Source organism: Galeopterus variegatus, unplaced genomic scaffold (genome assembly GCF_000696425.1).
Source record: "Galeopterus variegatus unplaced genomic scaffold, G_variegatus-3.0.2 Scaffold1290, whole genome shotgun sequence".
Lineage (NCBI taxonomy): Eukaryota > Metazoa > Chordata > Mammalia > Dermoptera > Cynocephalidae > Galeopterus > Galeopterus variegatus.
Genome location: NW_007727401.1, coordinates 311,074 through 332,802, shown reverse-complemented (window position 1 = coordinate 332,802; position 21,729 = coordinate 311,074). Strand labels below are relative to the sequence as shown.

General features: G+C 34.7%; 1 protein-coding gene across 2 annotated transcripts in view; it reads left to right on the top strand.

The window, feature by feature from the left end:
• SCAF11 (SR-related CTD-associated factor 11) overlaps window positions 1-21,729 on the top strand; it is a 77,934-nt gene that overhangs the window by 37,697 nt on the left and 18,508 nt on the right. For both annotated transcript variants that reach the window (XM_008576115.1, XM_008576114.1), the window contains exons 4-6: window positions 7,241-7,318; window positions 10,188-10,288; window positions 14,889-14,953. In XM_008576115.1, the coding sequence (XP_008574337.1) occupies window positions 7,241-7,318; window positions 10,188-10,288; window positions 14,889-14,953 (244 nt within the window). The remainder of the gene's footprint in view (window positions 1-7,240; window positions 7,319-10,187; window positions 10,289-14,888; window positions 14,954-21,729) is intronic.

Here is a 21,729-nt window from a genome sequence, read left to right as displayed (position 1 = left end):
CATTGAAGAAATTCTGCTTTGTAAGAAACCAGTATTTAGAAAAGTTAAGGTATATTGTAGTCTAGTATATTTATTTTGGACACTCTTTCATGAAAATTTTCATGCCTTTAAACATATCTGTATCCAAAATCAGAGTAGTTTCAGTCTCTTCAAGATCTAAAATTTTGGTTCTGTGGTTAAACAAAAGCTGTGTAAGTACTTTAAAGTGATTGAGTAACTGAACTTTTGTAATCTCTAGGTATGTCATAGAATTCGCTTTACTTAGGGCTTAAGGAGCAATTCAGGGTAATGGAACCTGTGGTGGTCTTCATGGCCCGTAGCCTAATTGCCTGCCCTTAGGGACACTAGAATAGATTGAAATTAAGCATGTCTGCTATGACTGTTTAGCTTCAGGGAATTCATAGACGGTAAGCCTTTTGATTTATAAAATAATAATGATATAAAAATAGAATGTTGATAAAGACAATAATTGACAATTAAGGAAGGTTGAAATTTTTGTTAATTTAAACAATCACTGTTAGAGCTAAGAGTCTGAAATTAAGTAAAAGACAGCCTTTGAACTGGTGAAATATGTACAAAGCCAGAATACTAAAGTTTATCGGCTATTCAGTTAGAAAAGTTACTTATTTTATCCATACTGTGAGCAAAATCCCAGTCTACACTTACTGGGAATTTTTGCCTTACATAAATTTAACCCTGACTATCTCAGTTTGCACATTTAAAATAGACAATTAAAAGGTGAAAGCTAGAAAAGTCTGACACATGGACTGTAGTAGTGACAACTTATCAGAATTATGATCCCTACAGACAAGATACCTGCCTCCACATATACACACTGGCTAGGAGAATAGAATTCATGATTTTGCAGTTGACAAGAAGTGATTAAAATTTCAGCCCTTAACAGGTTAAAGTTTGAGGACTTAGGAACAGTACATGTTTAACGCATTTAAGAGTTTTGTTTGCTTTGTTCAAAGGGTGATGCAAAATTTATGATTAGGATGTTCTTGTTATCTACTATCTAAAAGATATGGGTTTTCTTCCCATATCTTTTAAGTAATATAAAATATTCTCCTTATCTTTTAAGTCTTACTTTTAAGAATGTGATTAGCTTTCCCACTCTAAGCAAATTTACCTTCCTCAACTTACTTATTTCAGTCCTCCATTTTGTGTCAAATGCTGACAAGCTTTAGTTTGAGAAAGTGAGGTTAATGAAATAGAAATTGGACAGTTGGCAAAGGCATGCTTTCTCTTCTGAGACTAGAAATAAAGAGTCTTTCCAAGGTGACATACAGGTCTTGAAGAAGTGAGCAACGTTCAGTGAAGAAAGGTGAGGAGTATATTTTTAAATTAATACATAACAAAAAGGTATGAATAGTTGACTTATGTCTTGACTACTGATGTGTTTTATATACACGTGCTCCTTTATGCAATAAGTGGAAATTTACATGTCATTCTGGTGATATTACTTTTCAGTAATGTAATAATTCAGCAGAACTTTATTGTTTGGTTTTTTCAATCAGTCTTTCTTCAAACTTAAATTAAAAAAAGATTTCTGAACTAACCCAAACCTCTGTGTTATGTGGTTCTCTGTGAACTGTAATTTAATAACTATAATTTAAACCTATCTGTGCTCCTGGTGAATAGCTTTATAATAGTCCTTTATAATTGGTAAAGTACAGTTGGCCTTCTATATCCATGGATTCTGCATCTGTGAATTCAACCAATCAGGGATGGAAAACAGTTGAAAAAAGACTTGTGTCTGAACATATACAGGCTTTTTTTTTCTTGTCATTATTTCCTAAACAATATGGTATAACAACTATTTATATAGCATTTATATTTTATTAGGTACTGTAGGCAATCTAGAGGTGATTTAAAGTATACGAGAGGATGAGCATAGGTTATATGCAAATAGTATACCATTTTATATCAAGGACTTGAGCATCTGTGGATTTTGGTATCCGCAGGGGGTCCTGGATCCAGTCCCCCACGGATATCAAAGGATGACTGTATTATCAGATAATTTCATTTAATTATTGCATCTGTGCAGCAGGTGATCAGGGCTGTCTGTGTTCATCCTTAAAGTGGGTTACAGAGATTGCTGATTTTGACTCCTCTAGAACATGAACTTGTGGCTAATTTTTCCAGATCCACTGCTGTTTTCACCCTGTTAATTATTCCTTTGGGAAATCCTTTGGTAGAGCAAAGAATGTTTTTACATTGTGAGCAGTCATTACCTAAAGCATATAGGTAAAGATTTTTATTTAATACTCTATCACTTGGATAAATTAGCATTTGTTTCTGTGTAGCCTAGTTTTAACTGTCAGAATACGTAAATAGATTTATACAGGTAGTTTACTGGTTTTTTTGTATTTATACTAGAAAAAGAAAGTCTTTATTAAATGTCAGAAGAAATTAAGATTAAATGTGATTCTACCCAACTTTATAATGTATCTTGGGGAACGTGAAAGGGTTTCCTTTGAATAGTTACATGAAATGCATTCTTACTTGGTGTTAATTTTATCACTGACAACCATTTGTCCTTTAGGAATACATTTCTGAAAGCTGGTGTAAAGAACCACAGTTTCACTAATAAGGATTGACAAGGACTGTTTTGAAAGAACTGGTTAAGTGTAATAGGGAACATGTAGGCTGACTGCAGGTGAGCACATACTTTGGAGGTCTAGGTTAGGAGTCCTGGAACCATCAACAGGAAGGGATAGGTCCTGGTGAATAGCTTTCCAATAAGCATCAGTCTCTAATGGTATTCATTCCTAAATCTTTAATTGATTTTGAATTGCAATTTTATATGATGTGTTCTATTTGTTAGTAGGAGAGATAGGTGTTCTAGAGATTCCCATGAACAGGCAAACCTTTTTATAAGCATAGGTACTGAGATTCAGTGTTTAAGCACTTATCTTTAACACTTGCTTCTCTCTCTCTAGGAGGGGCTATCTATAGGCAGCCTATGTGATTGAGGATAGATCAGCAGCAGGAAGCAAGAAATATTAGAAATCAAGAATCCTGAATTCCCAAATAAGGAAGGTTTCCTGTTCTTACATTTAAATATGGGTTTGTCTGAACTGGGAATTTACAACGCTTCAGAATACTAGGGTATGTTTTACTGAAATCATTAGGAAGATTATTTTTTCTATCAAAATTTCTTCCTTAACTGATATAACCTTAGTACAGGACATTCACAGTAAAATGTATGCTCTCTGTTTTAATACACGTTACACTGTAAAGCAGTGTGTAGCTGTACTGTAAAGTCAAATTATCTTAGACTACTTTAATTATGAAACTAGTTAAATTAGATACTTTAAAAATTATTTAAATGAAAGCCATTAATTTAAACAGGTGAATAATTGAAGGGGGTTTTGTATATAAAGAAATAGAAAATTTGAGATAATTTTCTTCAAAACTAAAATCACTTATTTTAAACAGAATAAGTATACTAGTTAAAATGTTTCAATATTAGTTTTAAGTATGACCTTTTAATACCTCACAACTTAGAAATTTAATCAGTTATTCTAGTGAAATAAACTCTACTTTGATAACTAAAGTTAAAATATCTTTTGAGATTTTTCTGGATGGATATCTGCTCAGTATATGGGTGAGGTCTCCTTGGGAATGACTTAAAATTAGGCTAATCCAACCCATTTTTTTTTTAAGCCTATTTGCAAAAATTTTTCTTTGACTGGTAAGGGGATCATAACCCTCGGCATGGTGTTGTCTGCACCATGCTCAGCCAGTGAGTGCACTGGCCATCCCCATATAGGATCCGAACCTGCAGCCTCAGCGCTACCAGTGCCACCCTCTCCTGAGAGTGCCACACTCTCCTGAGGGAGCCACGGGGCTGGCCCTTGCAAAAATTTTCCTATTAAAGCTATATGATCACCACATTATATGTAATTTGATTCTTTGGTACTTATTAATGAACTTTGGTGTGTGTTAAAGTAGTCTTATAATTTTCTTACAGTATACATTAACAAAAAAAAATCAAAGATGCATCTGATTTTTTAAAATCTGTTTTGATTTCTTTTTCATTGAATTCTTAGTCACTTGAAGTATGTTAAGGAGATAACTCAGGATAACTGAATTCCTTTTTTGTGTCCCCTTTGAAATGCTTTTCTAACCTGTCTTTTAAGGTCAGAAATAGATAATAGCATTGTTTCTTAGCCATAGTAAAGATATTTTGCTACCACAGGTGGCTTGTTTTCTGACCTATGCTTTCCTTAACTGAGGAAGATAACTTGGTTTCTTTTTATTTCTGTTTGCTTTCTTTTTGTTTTTGTAATAACAGTGGAACCCTTTCTTCAAGTGAAACTTTAGACAAATCCAAGGCAATTGTGGTTAAGGAAAAAAAGAATGAAAGTCTTGCTCAGAACCCCATTATTTGAAACAGATCAAAATGTAATGGCTCAGGTTAAAACTGCAATATTGGAAACTGTAAAGGAAAGAATGTCATTTACCTGATGTCAACGGAGGAAATTTAATACAGAAAAAAATGAGTGTTTACTTTCAAATTTTTGAAAGATTTGATGCATCTGACATAGAGTAAATTTCTTGAACACAGTGGCTTTCTTTGGATCTTAGTTTCACAAATTGAAATAGCCAGAATAATAAAATAAAATACTTTAATTTCCATATGTGTCATGAAGTTTATGAATTCCAATTAAAAATTATTAAGAACTCATGTCTCTCACATGGGTATATATATCATATTGCAAATTGTCTTTTTATTAATTAACCAAGTTTTTTTGTTAGTGTAGTTGAGACAGTTGATATTTATAAGACCTTACATAATATTTAATAGATGCCACACATTCTTCTAAAAACTATTCAGTTAATTCCCATAAAAACCTTAGAGGTAAGGTCTGTTATTCCCATTTTCATAAATGAGGTAACTGAAGCACAGACAGGCTATGTAACTTGCTCAAGTTTATGCAGAAGACATGATATGAAAGTAGACAGTAAGTCCAGAGCCTCTGCACATATCCTAATAGTTTTTTACAAAAACATTGAAGGAAACAACTTTGCTTTTATTACTGTTTAATGTTTTTATGACTGTTTATCTAAATTTACCTTTAGGAATAAAAATACATTTTGAAACTTTGGTAAAATAGGAAGCACTTGAAAGATTTTACTTTTAAATATTCATTTAAATTATAAATGTAGTATTAATATAATCTCTAACCTAAGAAGTTTCATACAGTAATGCTAATGGGATAAACAGTAATCACACAGATAGTTATGATGTTGAGTTCTTTGAAACAGTCTGTTCTACCTGTACTTTTATAAGCATATCTTGATGTGTAATAAAGCCCAGAAAGGCAAAGATCACATTTTTTCACTTAGGAATAATATAATTTATCTAGATTTCATTAGTATCTTTGGTCGTCTAGACTATTGCTATTAAATTGTTAAAAATCCTGTCTTGGGTGTTAATTATATCACCTTTTGGTGGTTTAAGAGTTTCGTATTACCAGCAAAACTCTTAATCGTAGTTGATGTGTATGAATTTTGAAAGGACAGGAACTATACATCAAAATAAATAACATTGATTTATAATCAGTGATTNAAAATACATTTTGAAACTTTGGTAAAATAGGAAGCACTTGAAAGATTTTACTTTTAAATATTCATTTAAATTATAAATGTAGTATTAATATAATCTCTAACCTAAGAAGTTTCATACAGTAATGCTAATGGGATAAACAGTAATCACACAGATAGTTATGATGTTGAGTTCTTTGAAACAGTCTGTTCTACCTGTACTTTTATAAGCATATCTTGATGTGTAATAAAGCCCAGAAAGGCAAAGATCACATTTTTTCACTTAGGAATAATATAATTTATCTAGATTTCATTAGTATCTTTGGTCGTCTAGACTATTGCTATTAAATTGTTAAAAATCCTGTCTTGGGTGTTAATTATATCACCTTTTGGTGGTTTATGAGTTTCGTATTACCAGCAAAACTCTTAATCGTAGTTGATGTGTATGAATTTTGAAAGGACAGGAAATATACATCAAAATAAATAACATTGATTTATAATCAGTGATTGAAGGACCAATTTTCTTAAAAAATAAAGTTTACCTATAATTCTGTTAGAAAAAGACTAGCAAGATAATTTTAAAAAGTTATGGGCCGGCCCGGTGGGCACACTGGAGAAGTGCACTGCTTGGGAGCGCGGCAGTGCTCCCGCCAAGGATTCGGATCCCATGTGGAGACCGGTTCCCGCTCACTGGCTGAGCGCGGTGCGGGCGCAACACCGAGGGTTGCAATCCCGTTACCGGTCAGTAAAAAAAGACAAAAAGGAAAAAAAAAACAATAATAATAATAAAAAAGTTAGGCAAAGAGCATGAATAGACAGTTTAAAGAAAGGGAACATTGAATGATCCCTTAAAAATATGAAAATATACTCACCCTTACTCATATAAAAGGAAATATAAACTAAAACTATTATGACATACCATGCTGTTAAAAATAGGGCAGGTCCGAATTTATATGAATCAATCTGAGATATATAACTAAGAGGAAAAAAACAGAAATCACTTCAGCATATGAATTAACTATAGTATATAATAAAAAGATACACATATATGTCATTGAATATATGCAAATGTACATGAATAGAATACATGCAAAAGGATATAAAAGAAACTACCTCTGGAGAGGTCATCTAGGTGGCTTGAGGGGACAAGTGGCTGAATACTTTATTTTCTTCATATCTTTTAAATATTTTTAATGCTGGCACAATTGCCTATTCAAAATAATTAATTTGGGGGGAAAATATTGTCATCCAATATTAAAATCTGTAAGGGACCTAGCTAAGCCATTCCTTAGAGTTGTCTGAATTTAGCATTAACAGCCAGCTTTACATCACAGAGCTGCTGATTTCAGCCCAGCTTATCTTATCATTATACCAGTAGTTCTCAACTGGGCAGCACGTCTTCATGGGATCTTAATAAAAGAGATCTTATCTCTGTATTATGTACAGAGATATATAATCTAACATACAGTAGGTGTTCAGTAAATGTTTGAATGAATGATACAAATTTAAGGTATTTGTTTGTGGCATGATACAGGCTGAGAGTATTTTATTTGCTTCACCTTTGAAAGAAGAAAAAATATTTTTTTATTCCCATTATGATCTAATAAGTGTATTTAATATGGTTTAATTTTGTCCTTTCTAAGGAAACATTTGTAAACATACAATTTGTTAATTATTTTTTCAGACACTGGCTTCATGTCCTATTGACCGAAAACCTTTTCAGGCAGTGTTTAAATTCAGTGCATTGGAAGGTTGTGTTAAGGTAAGTCTCAAATTTTATTTTGCAGCATGAAATATGTAAAGTTAATTGAGGCTGTTTTGCTTTGATAGATTTCCAGTTTGTGTGTATTTGTAAATGATCAACTTTAGGTTTAACATGTAATTGAGCATGACTAGCTCAGACCTTTCTACAAAGATTACTGAAATTTTGAATTTTGAAATTCTCTCTCTCTCTCTCTCATCTCTATCTATCTATCTAATCTATCTTATCTATCTATCTATCTATCTATCTATCTATCTATCTATCTATCTATCTATCTATCTAATCATGTGATGCCATTAATGGGAGAAACACTGTTTCCAGGTAGCACTATTAGTCTATGACAGCTTGGTTACCACCTGTAAGTAGGAAAGGGGATGGAAGCAATGTACAACTATTTAAGCATTAGTCATTCTCAGCGTAGGTGTTTATAATTTGTTTTGATATGTTTTACCAGATGAGTCTTCATGTAAGGTGCAAACAATTCAAAGAAAATGGCATGTAAAAAATGATTTGCTCTTTTGTAATTGTGTATCTCTATGCCATCTATGCAAATTAGTATATCTTAGAGAAAAGATATAACATGTAAGTATAACAATAGAAATTAAAATGTGGCTTCTTGGAAAGACATATTCCCTGTTTTTTAGACATCTATCTAATGTTTCTAAAGATTAATTAGCATGAACTAGCTTCTGAAGATGTTTTCTGTGACATTTTGTTCTTTTGCTTGGAATAAAAATGTATATATATTTAATAGAGTTTGTATTTTACTTAAAAGTTTTGTATAGTGATAATCTAATTTTATTTAACTTGAAGTTTATTTCTTATGAGATATCTTCCACACTCTTCTAATGTCTTCCTTCAGCCTTAATTTCTTTTGAATCTTCACTTTATTATCTTTTTCCCTTTACTGCTGAATTTCTTGAATGAGATATCTCCATTTTCTCAATTCTTACTCACTTTTCAACTCGCATTAAGTATTTATTTACCTTTATCATCTTATTTTACTAAAGCTGTCCTCGCTAAGATCTAGAGTAATCTTACTTCCAAATTCCATAGTCTGTTTTCTGCATGGAATGCTGTTGACTACCCTCAACACTTCCTTTGGCTTCTAGGCTATTCTTCTCTTATGGGTATGTACGCGGGGTCTTCAAAAAGTTCATGGAAAGATTTGTATTATCTTTTAATTCTGTTTTCCACGAACTTCTTTTTTTGTGGGGGGGGTGGGTGGCTGACAGGTATGGGGATCCTAATCATAAACTTTTTGAAGTATACTCACATGTATGTATGTATGTGTGTATTTGTTTTACCTATCTTTTACAGTCTTCTTTGTCATCTCTTTACCTTCCTTTTCTTAATCAGTGGGCCTGCTCAGGGGATCTTCAATTCTCTGGGTATACTTTCTCCCTAAGTCTTCTCAGTTACTTTGTTAGCTTTAAGCACTACTTATATTTGGATGGCTTCTGAAATTTGGTCATTAGTCCAGATCTCTTTCCTGACAACCATACCTTATTTCCAACCATTTGTTGCACATCTCCATCGAGAATATCAAAGAAATCTAAATATTAGCAAATCCCAAACTCATCTTATTCCCTGCCCTCTTCTCAGCCCTAGTTGTTAATAGAATCACAACCCCAGCCATCCAGATCAGAAACTTTTGGGAATTTTCCATTTTTCTCTCCTCGTTTTTGCTTATTTCTTCTGCTCAGTGTCTTAAGTTTGTTCCTTCTTCATCCCACTACTGTTGCCTCTTTGTAGGCACTCGTGCTATTACCTCGACCAGTGATGTCCAATGGTATGATCTAAGCCACTATGTAATTTAGAATTTTTAGCAGGCACATTAAAATCTATTTCACCTATTTCTTTTTACTCTTTTAAATATATATATTAAATATTTGATTTAATTAAACATATCTAATATTATTTCAACATGTAATGATTTAAAAGAATTATTACTTAGAGATTTTACATTTTTTTTAAAAATTGTACTGTCTTTGAAATGCTGTATATATTATGCTTAAAGCACATCTCAGTGCTGACAAGCCACATTCCAAGCAGTCAGTAGCCACATTGGCTCGTGACTATCGTCTTGGACAATGTAGTTCTACACTACACTACTAGACTATTGTAAGAGCTTTTGTTCTGGTTTCCCGGTTTTTATAGTCTCCTCTTAGCTGATTCATTCTTCAAAGCACTGTCAAATTATCTTCCTTGATAAATAACACCAGGGTCAAGGGTTCAGATGCCTGTACTGGCCAGCCACAAAAACAAACAAAAAAAGTTATCTTCGTACAGCACAAATTTGATCATCTCATTCACTTGCATGAAAAACCCCACTTACACTCTGATACCTATAGAGTTACTTTCTTATTTAAGGATGTTTACAGTCTGGTCCAAACACATTTCATCAACTTCATGTCTTGTTATTCTTTTCTTTCCTATCTACATTGGCTTCTCACTGTTTCTTATTACTCTGTGTTCTTTCTGCCATCTAGAATATTTTTTCCTTTGACAAATTTCCACTCATTCTTCAAGACCAATTTACAAAGTATCTGTCTACTTATTAACATCTTCTCTGACATCCTCAAATACAGTTAATTTCTCAGTCATATGTGTGTACACAAATCTGTGCTCAATCTCTGTGTGAGCACTTAATCTATTTATATGCCAGTCTCACTATTTTGTTTCCTAAGAGCTTAGCACACTTACTAAGCTTATGGTTTAGCACGCTTGAATGAATAAGCATATATGTATTTGGACTATACTTATTCAGACAATTCTGCTTCTATGATTTTTTTTTTTTAATCACATCAGGGGAGAATTTGTGATGTTGGATTATTGCTCTAAAGAGATGATTTTGCTTTTCTCATAGGTTCAAGTAAAAAGACAATTGAGAGAAACAAAAGACAAGAAACATGAAAGCCCTTTTAAGGAACAGCTCTCCTGTCATGAAAATTCTAAAAGCTGTATAAGGTTAGCGATTAACTTTAGAAGTGGAATCTAAATGAGTAGAACCAGAAGTTAACTAGTAAAAGGAGTATTCTTTGTTTAAAAAATGAAGTGGTGTTTTAAATGTATTTAATTACTTCTTTGAAAGCACACACTTGATAATTTAAGGAAGGACCAGCTGAAATCTGAGAATATAATTTAAGCTCTGTCTTTGGTGAAAAGTTAGTTTTTTCACTGTTTTTGTTTCTTCTGTTTTTAATGTTTTTTCCTAATGTGTTTTAGACTAAAACTTTTGTAAAATAAAAATGTTGCAGTGCTATAAAATTTCTATTGAAACTTCTGAGTGCTTACTCTCATTTTTATACTTGTCACAAACCAGTAAAAGTTAATAGATAAGTTCCAGTGCTCAGACCACTCTTTTAATAGTACTGGACAAAAAGTAACTAATGATATAGCACAATGTTCTTCATGAGACTGAAACTACTTATTACCTTTCACATTTTGCTTCCTTGTGTTGTAGTAAGCACTTGCTACCTACTATAACAAGTGTTTATGTTTTAAATGTTTTTTAAACATACTTGAATTTTTTCTTAATTGCTATTGTTAAAACCATTGTCCTATTTTAACATAACTGCCTAGAAATACAGTGCTTAGTACTTGAGTTTAATAGCTATTTAACATATTTCTTTAACTAAATTGAATATGAGTGCTATAGTAGAAATTAATTTTTTAATTAATGCTTAAAGTAACTTGTTCTAATACATTTAAAACGTAAGGCTATTTTGATCTGAAATGTATTTAGAGCTGTCCAAAAGTTGTATTTTTATGTCAGCATATTGTCAAATTTGAAATTAAATCTATAGTTCCTTACATCTTATCAGAATACTAATTTCCTAAGGGAGTAAAGTTCAGCTGGCCAGTTAGCCCAGTTGGTTAGAGCGCAGTGTTATAACACCAAGATCAAGAGTTCAGATCCCTGTACCAACCAGCTGCCAAAAAAAAAAGAGAGAGAGTAAATTTATTTACTTACTAAAACAATTGACAATAGTCACTGAGGTTTATTGAACCTCTCACTAATTTGTAACACTATGCTCCTTAGATCTTAACTTTTGGGTAGTTTTAGACTTAGAAAATGCAAAGAAGGCTACAGGTTCCTTCTGCCAGGAAAGTACATGTTAACAGATACAAAACTTTATATCTGATTTTAAGGTACTCGTGGAATATCCACTCCGAGAGCCCACCTATAAGCCCCAGAGTTAATAACTGCATTAGAGCAAATTTTATAACTTATTTCTGAATTAGCTTTGTTTTTTGTATTTATGTTTGCATAGTAGATAGTAGCATATTTTTCCCAGGCATAGTTAAGAAATACGTTTTGGAGTTCCAGTCAAGATGGCGGAATAGACGGTCCCCAGCTTCACTCTCTCACACAAATCAACCAATTTACAACTATAAAAATGTAACAACAGCCAAGCTGGGGCCACTGGAGCTTAAGGGAGGAGGAGGAGAGACCTATGGAGTTAATGAAGGGGGAGAAGCCACAATGGAAGAAAAACCTGCTTGCAACATTTTGTTCCGCAGCCGCTTTAAGGCTGGAACTGCTGAGAGCATGGAGAAGGAGCCGGCAGAAGCTGCAGCTGTGCCCTTTGGATGGAGTTGCTTGGAGGCGGCAGGGGAGAAGAGGGCCTTGGTGGCCCCCAGGACAGCAAGCCCACTAATAGGATTCCTGTGGACCAACACAGGAGTGAGGAGCCAGAACAGCTGAAAAAGAGGAGCCATTCAGAGGCTCGTGAGTCATCGCAAGGGACCAGCACAGGGCCTGTCCCATGGGAAGTGTTTGGAGCACGGCGATGGGGGAGACGGGCCCACCAGGAAAACACTGGGACACAGCAAGGACAGCCAATCCGCCCCGCAATCAGTGCAGGACCACTCAGAGGAGACTGGTTGGGAATGCAGAATTGCATGGGGTGCAGTTTGATGAAAAGACTCAGGACCAGATCAGAGTTTCTACATAACCCAGGTGCACCGAATCTCTGGAGAGCTGGAAGTACCTATAAGGTCAACCATTAAATCGTGAGCTGCACAAAATGTCTTCCCTAGGGAAACAGCAGCAAAGCAGCAATTTAGCTCAGCCACAGAGCTCAAGTACTAGTTCCCACAGGAAGTTCTCTCGGTTTAGAAGTAAGCAAAGGATAAAAAATTAGTTCCAGCCCAGGCACACCACCAGTACCTTGGGGACCCACCCGGGGGCCTGGAGCATGGGGCCTGGGGCATGGATCCAGGGATTGGACCCCCTGCCCACAAACGGGTACACCACCAGCACCAAGGAGCATGCCAAAAACATCACCTCCATGTGGGTGGCCCACCACCACACAGTACCGGTTTAGAAGTAAGCAAAGGATAAAAAATTAGTTCCAGCCCAGGCACACCACCAGTACCTTGGGGACCCACCCGGTGGCCTGGAGCATGGGGCCTGGGGCATGGATCCAGGGATCGGACCCCCTGCCCACAAACGGGTACACCGCCAGCACCAAGGAGCATGCCAAAAACATCACCTCCATGTGGGTGGCCCACCACCACACAGTAACCATGGCTGCTGCAAAAGTGGCTTGATGTCACAACCACCACGCAGATGGTTTGCCAGCCACTGGGGTGCATTGACACAAGGAGAGTCACCAGCAGAGACCAAAGAAAAGAATAGGATGTCTCTCTCCACAAAGCTCATTCCAGAGTGACAGAAGAAGCATCTTCTCTACGATAATATTGGGGGACCTAAACATACCTTTCAGCATTGGACAGATCATCTAAGGCAACAAATCAACAGAATAACCATTACTCTTTCAGAGGGAAAGAAGAAATCTAGGGTTATCAGTGGTAGGAGGGGGGGAGGGACAGGGGGATAAGGAGAGATTGGACAAGGGGCATAAAGAATAAGTACAATTTGTAATAATATACATACTAGTAATATTGATTTGATCAACATATGTCAACATTGAATCCTCAAAATATGTATAATCAATTATGATTCAGTTTTAAAAAATGCCTTTTTATAGGTTCATTCTTGATACAACTCCTGTTATTGGCTGTGACAATGTCATGGATGTGTATTTTTATGCTCCTTCAAAATCAGCCAATTCTCTTGACTCTTGCTGTGGGTGCAGTGGTCATTGTTGAATGGCCTGTAAGGCTTGTTTTTATTTGAGTCTAACATAGCTAAGGTAGTCCACGTTTGACTGCTTTTTCTCAGAGATTTCTCGTAGGGGGTGGTGTAAGGAAATAACAGGTGCAAAATAATAATTAGCTTTTGCCCACCAAGTTATACCCTTAATGATATCTCCCAAGGTGGAAAATCTCTGTCAGCTGTTAAGTATTTATGGTATACTTTTTTCAAGTTTTTTGGATGTTTTTAGCATTTCTGTCATTCAATATTTTGTTTACTGCATATGCCTGGTCTTTCCAGCATGCAGACAAGATCCATTCAGTTTTGCCTTTCTCTTCTAAAGCAGTAAAACCCCGACATCCCTCTTTCTTATACTTTCTAATAGTTCCAAGTAAGGGATCGCACTCAGTGGTATTTTGTTTCTTGGTAGTGAACCTCCATTTAAGTCATTGGAGTGGAGAATGGCAACTGAGTGAGGACAGACAACTAGTCACGCTGTCTTTGCTAGAATTTTCTATTAGCTCTTTAAAAAAAAGTGTTATCTGCTTACCTGTATTCTACATGGCCCAGTAGCTAGCCAGTTATGATCAGCCAATAAGATTGTTTTTTGCTGCTGCTGTTGTTTTTTAAATAAAGGAAAATGTCTTTATTCTTAGGATTTGCATGTTTAGGTATTTAGGGGTGTCATGACTTTATTTCAGGAAAAATATAAATAGATACACATGGATACATGTATATGGAGAGAGATGAGAGAGTGAAAGACATAGAAAGACAGAGTCAGAGACACAAAGAGAGAGACAGAGAGAGACAAAGGGAGGAAGGGTGGGGGTAGAGACTGCCACTGCAGCAGTCCACGTGAACAGCTCATGTCATTCACTGCACTAATCTTTCAACTTTTTTGGGGTGGGTGGCTGATTCAGGGATCTGAACCAGTGATCTTGGTGTTACAAGGCTGCGCTCTAACCAGCTGAGCTAACCAGCCCAACTTTTCTGTAGGGTTGAATTGTTTCAAAATAAGATGTTATGGGGAGAGGAGAAAGAATCCTTACCTTTGGAAATACATACTGACATCACTGTGGTCGAAATTTTTGCTAGGCTAGAGGTCCAGGCCTCTGCACAAAACCATACTGACCATGAGGTGACAAGTTTGAAGCTGGGTGGTGGGATGGGGGGAGCTCAGCACACCGCTCTGCATCCTCTTCTCCAGATCTGAGGTTTTTCATAATAAATAGAAAAAGGAAGGAAGGGAGGAAGAAGGAAAGAAGGGAAGTGAGAAAGGAAGGAAGGAAGACAAGATTATGGTTTAAAGACTGAGATTATACAAATCATTATATATTAAAATCTAGCTTGACATTGTAATATCTTGTAGGAGTTTGTGAGAATATTACTTAAATCGTTTACTAGATTTTCAGGGTAGTTAATAGATTTCATTTTGATGGGCAATTCTTTTTTACCTCTTCACAGAAAAAAAGTCATCATAAGAGAAGATCTATTAAGTGCAAAATTTTATGACTTGAAGATGATACATGGTAAGTGACTTTTTGCTTGTGTATTCTACCTTTGTTTTTTAATTTAATGATTGTGCCAGAGTTCTCATTAGTAACATTTTGCTTTGGAAAACAGTTGAGTTGGGAGCTCTGTACATTGTGTTAAGTCTTACATAAATTTTGCTTTCGTGGAGTCATACTATTCCCTGCGCTTCTTTTCTTATTGCTCAGTTTGGAGGGAGGGGTGTGTGTGTGTGTTGGGAGAAAAAAGTGTTTCTCAGTTACTTGATGTTTAGCAACCTACATAGTGGTCTTATTCTACTCATTAGTGCAGAAGTCTTTTGGGGAGATGAGATAAAATACCTTGTAGGCCAGTAAGTGTAAGCAATAGCAAGGGAATTCCGTGACAGCAAGAAACTAATTCACAGTTCCCAGAGGCAGTTGTGGTTTGGCCTCTAGCCACGCTTTCTAATTTGAAACTTTGGAAATGAAGCACCTCTAACATATTTATCTGCGTGAGTAGTTAAATATTTCTGTCTTTTCTTCTTGTTTGGTGCATGATTCTTTGACACAGGAAGGCTTTGCTGCAGGGCCTAAACAAAATGGCACCATCCATATAATACTTTGTTACTACTCCTTGGGGTCCAGGCAGTTTATTGTTCCAAAGAACACTTTATTATAAGCTGTTTCTAAGCAAGGAAGTGGGTATTTATTTTTCAGCCTTGATTACAGTGAATTTTTATTTATAGATAGTACCAATGAATTAATGAGTTATGAATTTATGAATTCATTGTTTTTAAATCTAAATAACTATTTTTTTATACATTATGAATTCAGTTGTTTTTTGTTTTGTTTTTTGACTGGAATTAACGTGATCTCTCAGGTTAGATTTACAGATCAACAAATGTTCTGCCTTTGATAATTTACTAATAAAGTAAAATTGCCTTTAAAGTTATTTGTTACACAGTATACAGATCTAACAGTCCAAGTTCTCTTCCTCCATCCTGGGGATCTAAACTTGGGCTTCATGGACTCCCAAGGAACCAGTGGATACAAGTCAGGGGGTCTGTGAACTTGGATGGGAAAGAATATACTTATTTTCATTAATCGAAATTAGGATTTTCTTCTATTATGCTTGAAGGCCAAAAAAAAAAAACCACACATTATTGACTACACCTACCCATTATCACTAATAAAATCACAGATTTTTCATATCTCATTACAACTGGAATATTGATTTTGCTCAGCTCTACTTCGGAATTACAGAAGTTATTAGCCCTGCCGCTAGATACTGTTATTTAGTGTGTTAATAAAGAAGTACATATTTTTATGCCGCACACAAAAAACAAAGCTGTTTGTTTTGCTCTCTGGATTTTAGTGATTAAAAAAGCATTTTTTTTAATTTACTTATTTTTTATTAGTGCATAGTTGATTGTACATATCTATATAATATAACATTGAATATCAATACCTGTGTGCAATATGTGATGTTCAAATCAGGATAATTAGTATACTCTTCATTATACAATATAATCAATTTTCATGGCACTTTACCCATTCCTCCCCCACCCCCTTTTCTCCCCCACATTTTTCTTTTGTTAAAGAACTTTAGATATGAAAACAGTCTTTGTTTTCCTATGTCATTGCTGTAGATTACCATTCTTTTTTATGGATAGCCTTTGCTTGACAACTCTAGAATCTGATATAAAATTTGCTATTGAGGAAGATTAAGTAATGTTGCAGATTTTCTCTAGATAATTTGGCCCACTCTCACTATGTTAATTGTGGTTTTAAGACCACAGTAATTTTCTTTAAGTATATATATCCTACCTGGGCTTATTTTTAGAGAGTGTAACATAGGCAAATCTTAAATCCATAGTGCTTCATTATAGTGAAGCCCATTTATAAGAATCTGTGATTCATTCTGATTTGAGATTTTGTTTTACTATTTAGAATGTGAAAAACAGGTTTTTGTGGACATCCTAGGCCAATTTAAGTATGGATGGCTAATTTAAAATTATAATTTTAATTCTTTAAAAAAAACCTGTTTCTGCCAGAAGGTTAATGTAGTTCGATTTGATTGTGGTGATTATTTCACTGTGTATAATGTATATCAAAACATTAAGTAGTGTACCTTAAATGTATGTAATTTTTGTTTGTCAGTTATATCTTAATAAAGATGGGGGGGATTCTTTTTTGGATATGTAAAGTATCTACAACCAAGTAGACATGCTCTGAAGAAATGTGGATGTTTGCATGTTGTATACAAATAAGATTTGTTCATCTTCAGGTTATTTTAGTGGTGATGAGTTTCTGTTGATATATGTTTATTTGTTCTTGGCTAAAACCATTTTAGGAAAATTAACCTGAGAAAGTTATTCCAAAAGGATGGGAAGCCAAATAACCTGTTAGAAAGTTTCTAAAGTTTTCAAAAGTGGAGGTAATAAGCTAACTCATTTCTGAGGTTATGTTGCATTTTTGTCTTTACGATTTATTTAACATGTTCCTTATTTGATCAGTACTGAGGATCCTACTTTTTTACATTTGAACATCTCTGAAATGAGATTCGGTCTTATTTGTCCTGTATGAGCACTCTTGACCAAGCGGTAGCATAGTTGTCACTGCCTGCAAATGTATGAACATACAAAGTACTGTCATTAAATTTGGAGAATGGATAGTAGAAGCTTGGAAGAAAATCCCTAGATAATTCTGGCGTTCTCTTACCCCCTAGGCCTGCAATTGAGAATGGAGGTATTTGGAGAAGTTAATCAAATGTGTGCATATGTTCCCCAGAGAGTCAAAAGTTGGCAAACTCTACATAATTAATTACAGAACTGGTGTGAGTCCACCACCGTAGTTAGTTCTTTTATGGATTTTCTGAAGAAATCACTTAGTTCATGATAGTGTAGAGTATGATATTGTGTGAAAAAACATTGATAAACTCAGGAGTTGAAAAGTAATTTGAAATACTTGGATTCTACACATAAAGAAGTTTTAAGAATACCTTAACCATTATGTATCATACCCATTTTCATTTATGATTTGATTTTAAGATAGAAAAAAACTATGTCTAGGTCTCTCTTAATTTCCTAGAGCTGATATAACAAATGACCACAAATGTGGTGACTTGAAACAATGGAAATTTATTCTCTCACTGTTCTGGGGGCTAGATGTCTGAATGCAAGGTGTTGGCAAGCCCATGCTTCCTTCTGAAGGCTTTAGGAAGAGCCCGTTCTGTTTTCTTCCTAACTTCTGGTGACACCTGGCTATCCTTGGCATTTCTTGATTTGTAGCTGCATCACTCCAATCTCTGTCTCAATCTTCACTTGGCCTTCTTCTCTATGTTTCGTTGTGTATCCTTTTCTGTCTCTTAATAAGGACACTTACTGGATTTAGGGTCCACCCTAATCCAGTATGATCTCATATCAATTTTATATTAATTGGTTTTTAAAAACCTTATTTCCAAATTAGGCCATATTCTGAGGTTCTAGGCTCATGAATTTGGGGAGTGGGAACACTGTTCAACCCACGTCAGTGTCTAAAAGAGCTTTTACAACAATTATAAAATAAACCTTCTAAGTGATAGAAACCACTGTGACCTATCCCTGGTGTCCAGATTGTGTTCTCTCAATACAAGTCGAGTATCCCTTATCTGAAATGTTTGGGGCCAGAAGTATTTTGGATTTCAGATATTTTTGGATTTGGAAGCATTTGCAGTTACTTTAATCGTTTGAGCATCCTAAAATCCAAAATGCTCCAATGATCATTTCCCTTGAGTGTCATGTCAGCGCTCAAAAAGTTTTGTTGGATTTTGGAGCATATTGGATTTTGGATTTGCAAATTTAGGATGCTCAACCTGTACTATTTCCCAGTAAAAGAACCAGGATTCCTTGAAAAAAATGGCTGATTCCAGATTTGAGGTAGTAATTAAATAAGATATGTCTAGAACATTTTTTCTAACAGAAAACAAGAAAGCTATAAAAGACTGCTAGGATTATTACAAAAAAACTCAGGAAAAAGCTTAATTGGGCTCTTTCTAACCAAAAGTGGGGCAATTTGAGCATCAAGAAGGATACTAATAACTACAGTTATTGAAACCTGTCAAATATATTTAAATCTGTGGGTTCACCATGATACTTTATAAATAAATAAATAAAAATAAATTGGTCTCCTTTGGAGGAACCAGTAAGATTCATTTTGAAAACGGGTAAATAAAAGGAAAAATCCAAGCATCTATCTTGCCTTTCCTAAATAAACTATAGGATAATTGAACAGGTGATAAAGGGAATTTTTAAAGATGTATATCAGCAAATAAAGAAGGAATTAAAGATTTTGAATATTGGTATTTTGTAAACTAATGAATATTTGCAATGACTGTTAGCATCACAAAAGGAGAGACAGACAACCAGACATTAAACACTTCCTGTTGGAAGTAAATAACACCAGATATGCAGTAGTGTGCTCCCTACCCCTCAATCAAACCTGCACCTCATTGAGAGAGCTAACTGGTGATCTACAGGATATACAGGAGCAGAAATAGAAATGCATGTTAAATGACAAGGAAATGCAATCAGCAAAATTCAGACCACAAGGCAAATGACCTAATTTCTTCAGTCAAGAAATTCTAAGGAGTTTGAAAAGTAGGGGAGGAGAACCTGTAGATTAAAAGAGACTAAGAAACATTCAACCAATTTGGGTTTCTTTTGTTTTACCTGTGATAATGGTATTAAGGATACATTTTCCCCAAAGAGCACTTATCTTTTAGAGTTATATATTGAATATCCATGATATGATGTCCAGGATTTGCTTCAAAATGATCTTGAGAAGGTAATAGATAAGTTAAAATTGGTTATGAATTAACAATTATGGAGGTTGGGATATGGGTATATGGGTTTTTATTTTTATGTCCTCTCTGCTTTGTTTGAAATTTCCTATAATTTAAAAAAGTACTGTGAAAATTTAATTGGCCCGATCCCCATACCAGCCAGATGCCGAAAACAAAAAAGAAAAAAAAACAAAATTTAATTGGCCATTTCCTCCTCCCATAGTGTACATAAAATAATTCTAGGTCTTATAGTTAATTTTAGTGAAATATAGTATACTATCTTATTTTTGTGTTTTTTTTCCTGGTAAGGTTTTAAGTTTCTTGGGGGTAGTGGTTATATTTTCTATATAGCATTTTCTAGAGTATCTACCTGATAATAAGTTAACTAATCTGTACCTAGATGTAATAAACAGAAAACTGAGAAAGCTAAAGTTATTTAGAAAAACATGTATGGAAATGATTCCACCAATTTCAGGAAAGTGGTTTTCTCTATTGAAGGAAGGAAATTGGAAGATAAAGGAGGGGAAGAGGATAATGGGCTTTAGTTGTATGTGTAGTGTAAGTGATGTAAAACCAAAAATAGCTAGATGTTAACATTAGTTAAATCTGCTCTGTCAGTGACATTTTTTGGATTTTATGGATTGTTCAAAATTGTACATAATTACAAACTTTAAAACAAATTTAAAAGGCTAAATACCTTACCCGAGATCACATTGCTAATAATTGGAGCAGCCAAAATTTGATCAAGTGTTCTGACTCCATTGCCTCTTTCCACTTGTTCAAAATTGTACATAATTACAAACTTTAAAACAAATTTAAAAGGCTAAATACCTTACCCGAGATCACGTTGCTAATAATTGGAGCAGCCAAAATTTGATCAAGTGTTCTGACTCCATTGCCTCTTTCCACTACAGAATAATACTGAAGCATAATATTGTTAATGTTACCTACCTTAAACCTCTCATTTTATGTTTGTCTACAACCTTTATAACTTAAATTATTGCTTTATTCTGGTGGCTTTTGTTTGTATGCACTTTTGAGCTGAGAATATAATCCTTGATGTAAAATCAGCTCGCTATTATTTTGATAGCATAATGTCTGCTCCTTACTTAATAGATCAGTTAACCATGATTATTTTGCCTTATCTTTCAGAAATGTGATAGACATCATTCTTTCCTCTCCTCCACCCCCCCCCCCCCCCCCCCCCCCCCCCCCCCCCAGGTCAAAGTTTATAAATCATAGCTATAAGAGTAGAAACTTTAAGAGATTTAACCTTTAATTTTCATGTTTCTCAGAAGTTTCTTAGTAATTCTTAACAAACTGCCTCATTAGAAGTCTAAGAGAATCTGTAAATGTTACTTGGAATTATCTCAGAGTTTAGGGGCAGTAATGAACCTATCATTGCAAGCAGAGAAGCAACCTTGGACCCTTAAATGTTGGTATTTGATGACTCTGAGCAAAGAACTAAAAGACAAAGTTAAGGTGAAAGAAGAGTTAGTGGGAGATTGTGTAAACTGAGTACATCTTTATCCATTTATACTGAACAGAAACCATGGAAAACCTAAGGATATTTTAGATTTTTTTAATAAAAGAACTATTTGAGGAAATGTCTGTCTCTAGGATTGCTTGGCTAGGCTAGATTTTAGAAACAATATTTAGCTTCTTTAATTTCTTAAAGTTTTTTAAAGTGGGATGGGATTGTTCTTTAAACATAGGTGTGTGACTTCCTACCTAAAGTTATTTATATTTAGGTCATACTGTAATGAAGAGAACTAATAAAGAGAACTTATGAAATTGTGAAATTCTTATATCTGGATTAGAAATTATTAGTATAGTCTATAAATATAGTATAACATTAGCTAAAACTCCAGCAGGCCTAATAGACAATTTTATTAGAAATCAAGCCACTTGGATTTTATACTGTTTTTTTTGTTTGTTTGTTTGTTTGTTGTTTTTTCATTAAAACACCTTTGACTCTGGGCCGGCCCGGTGG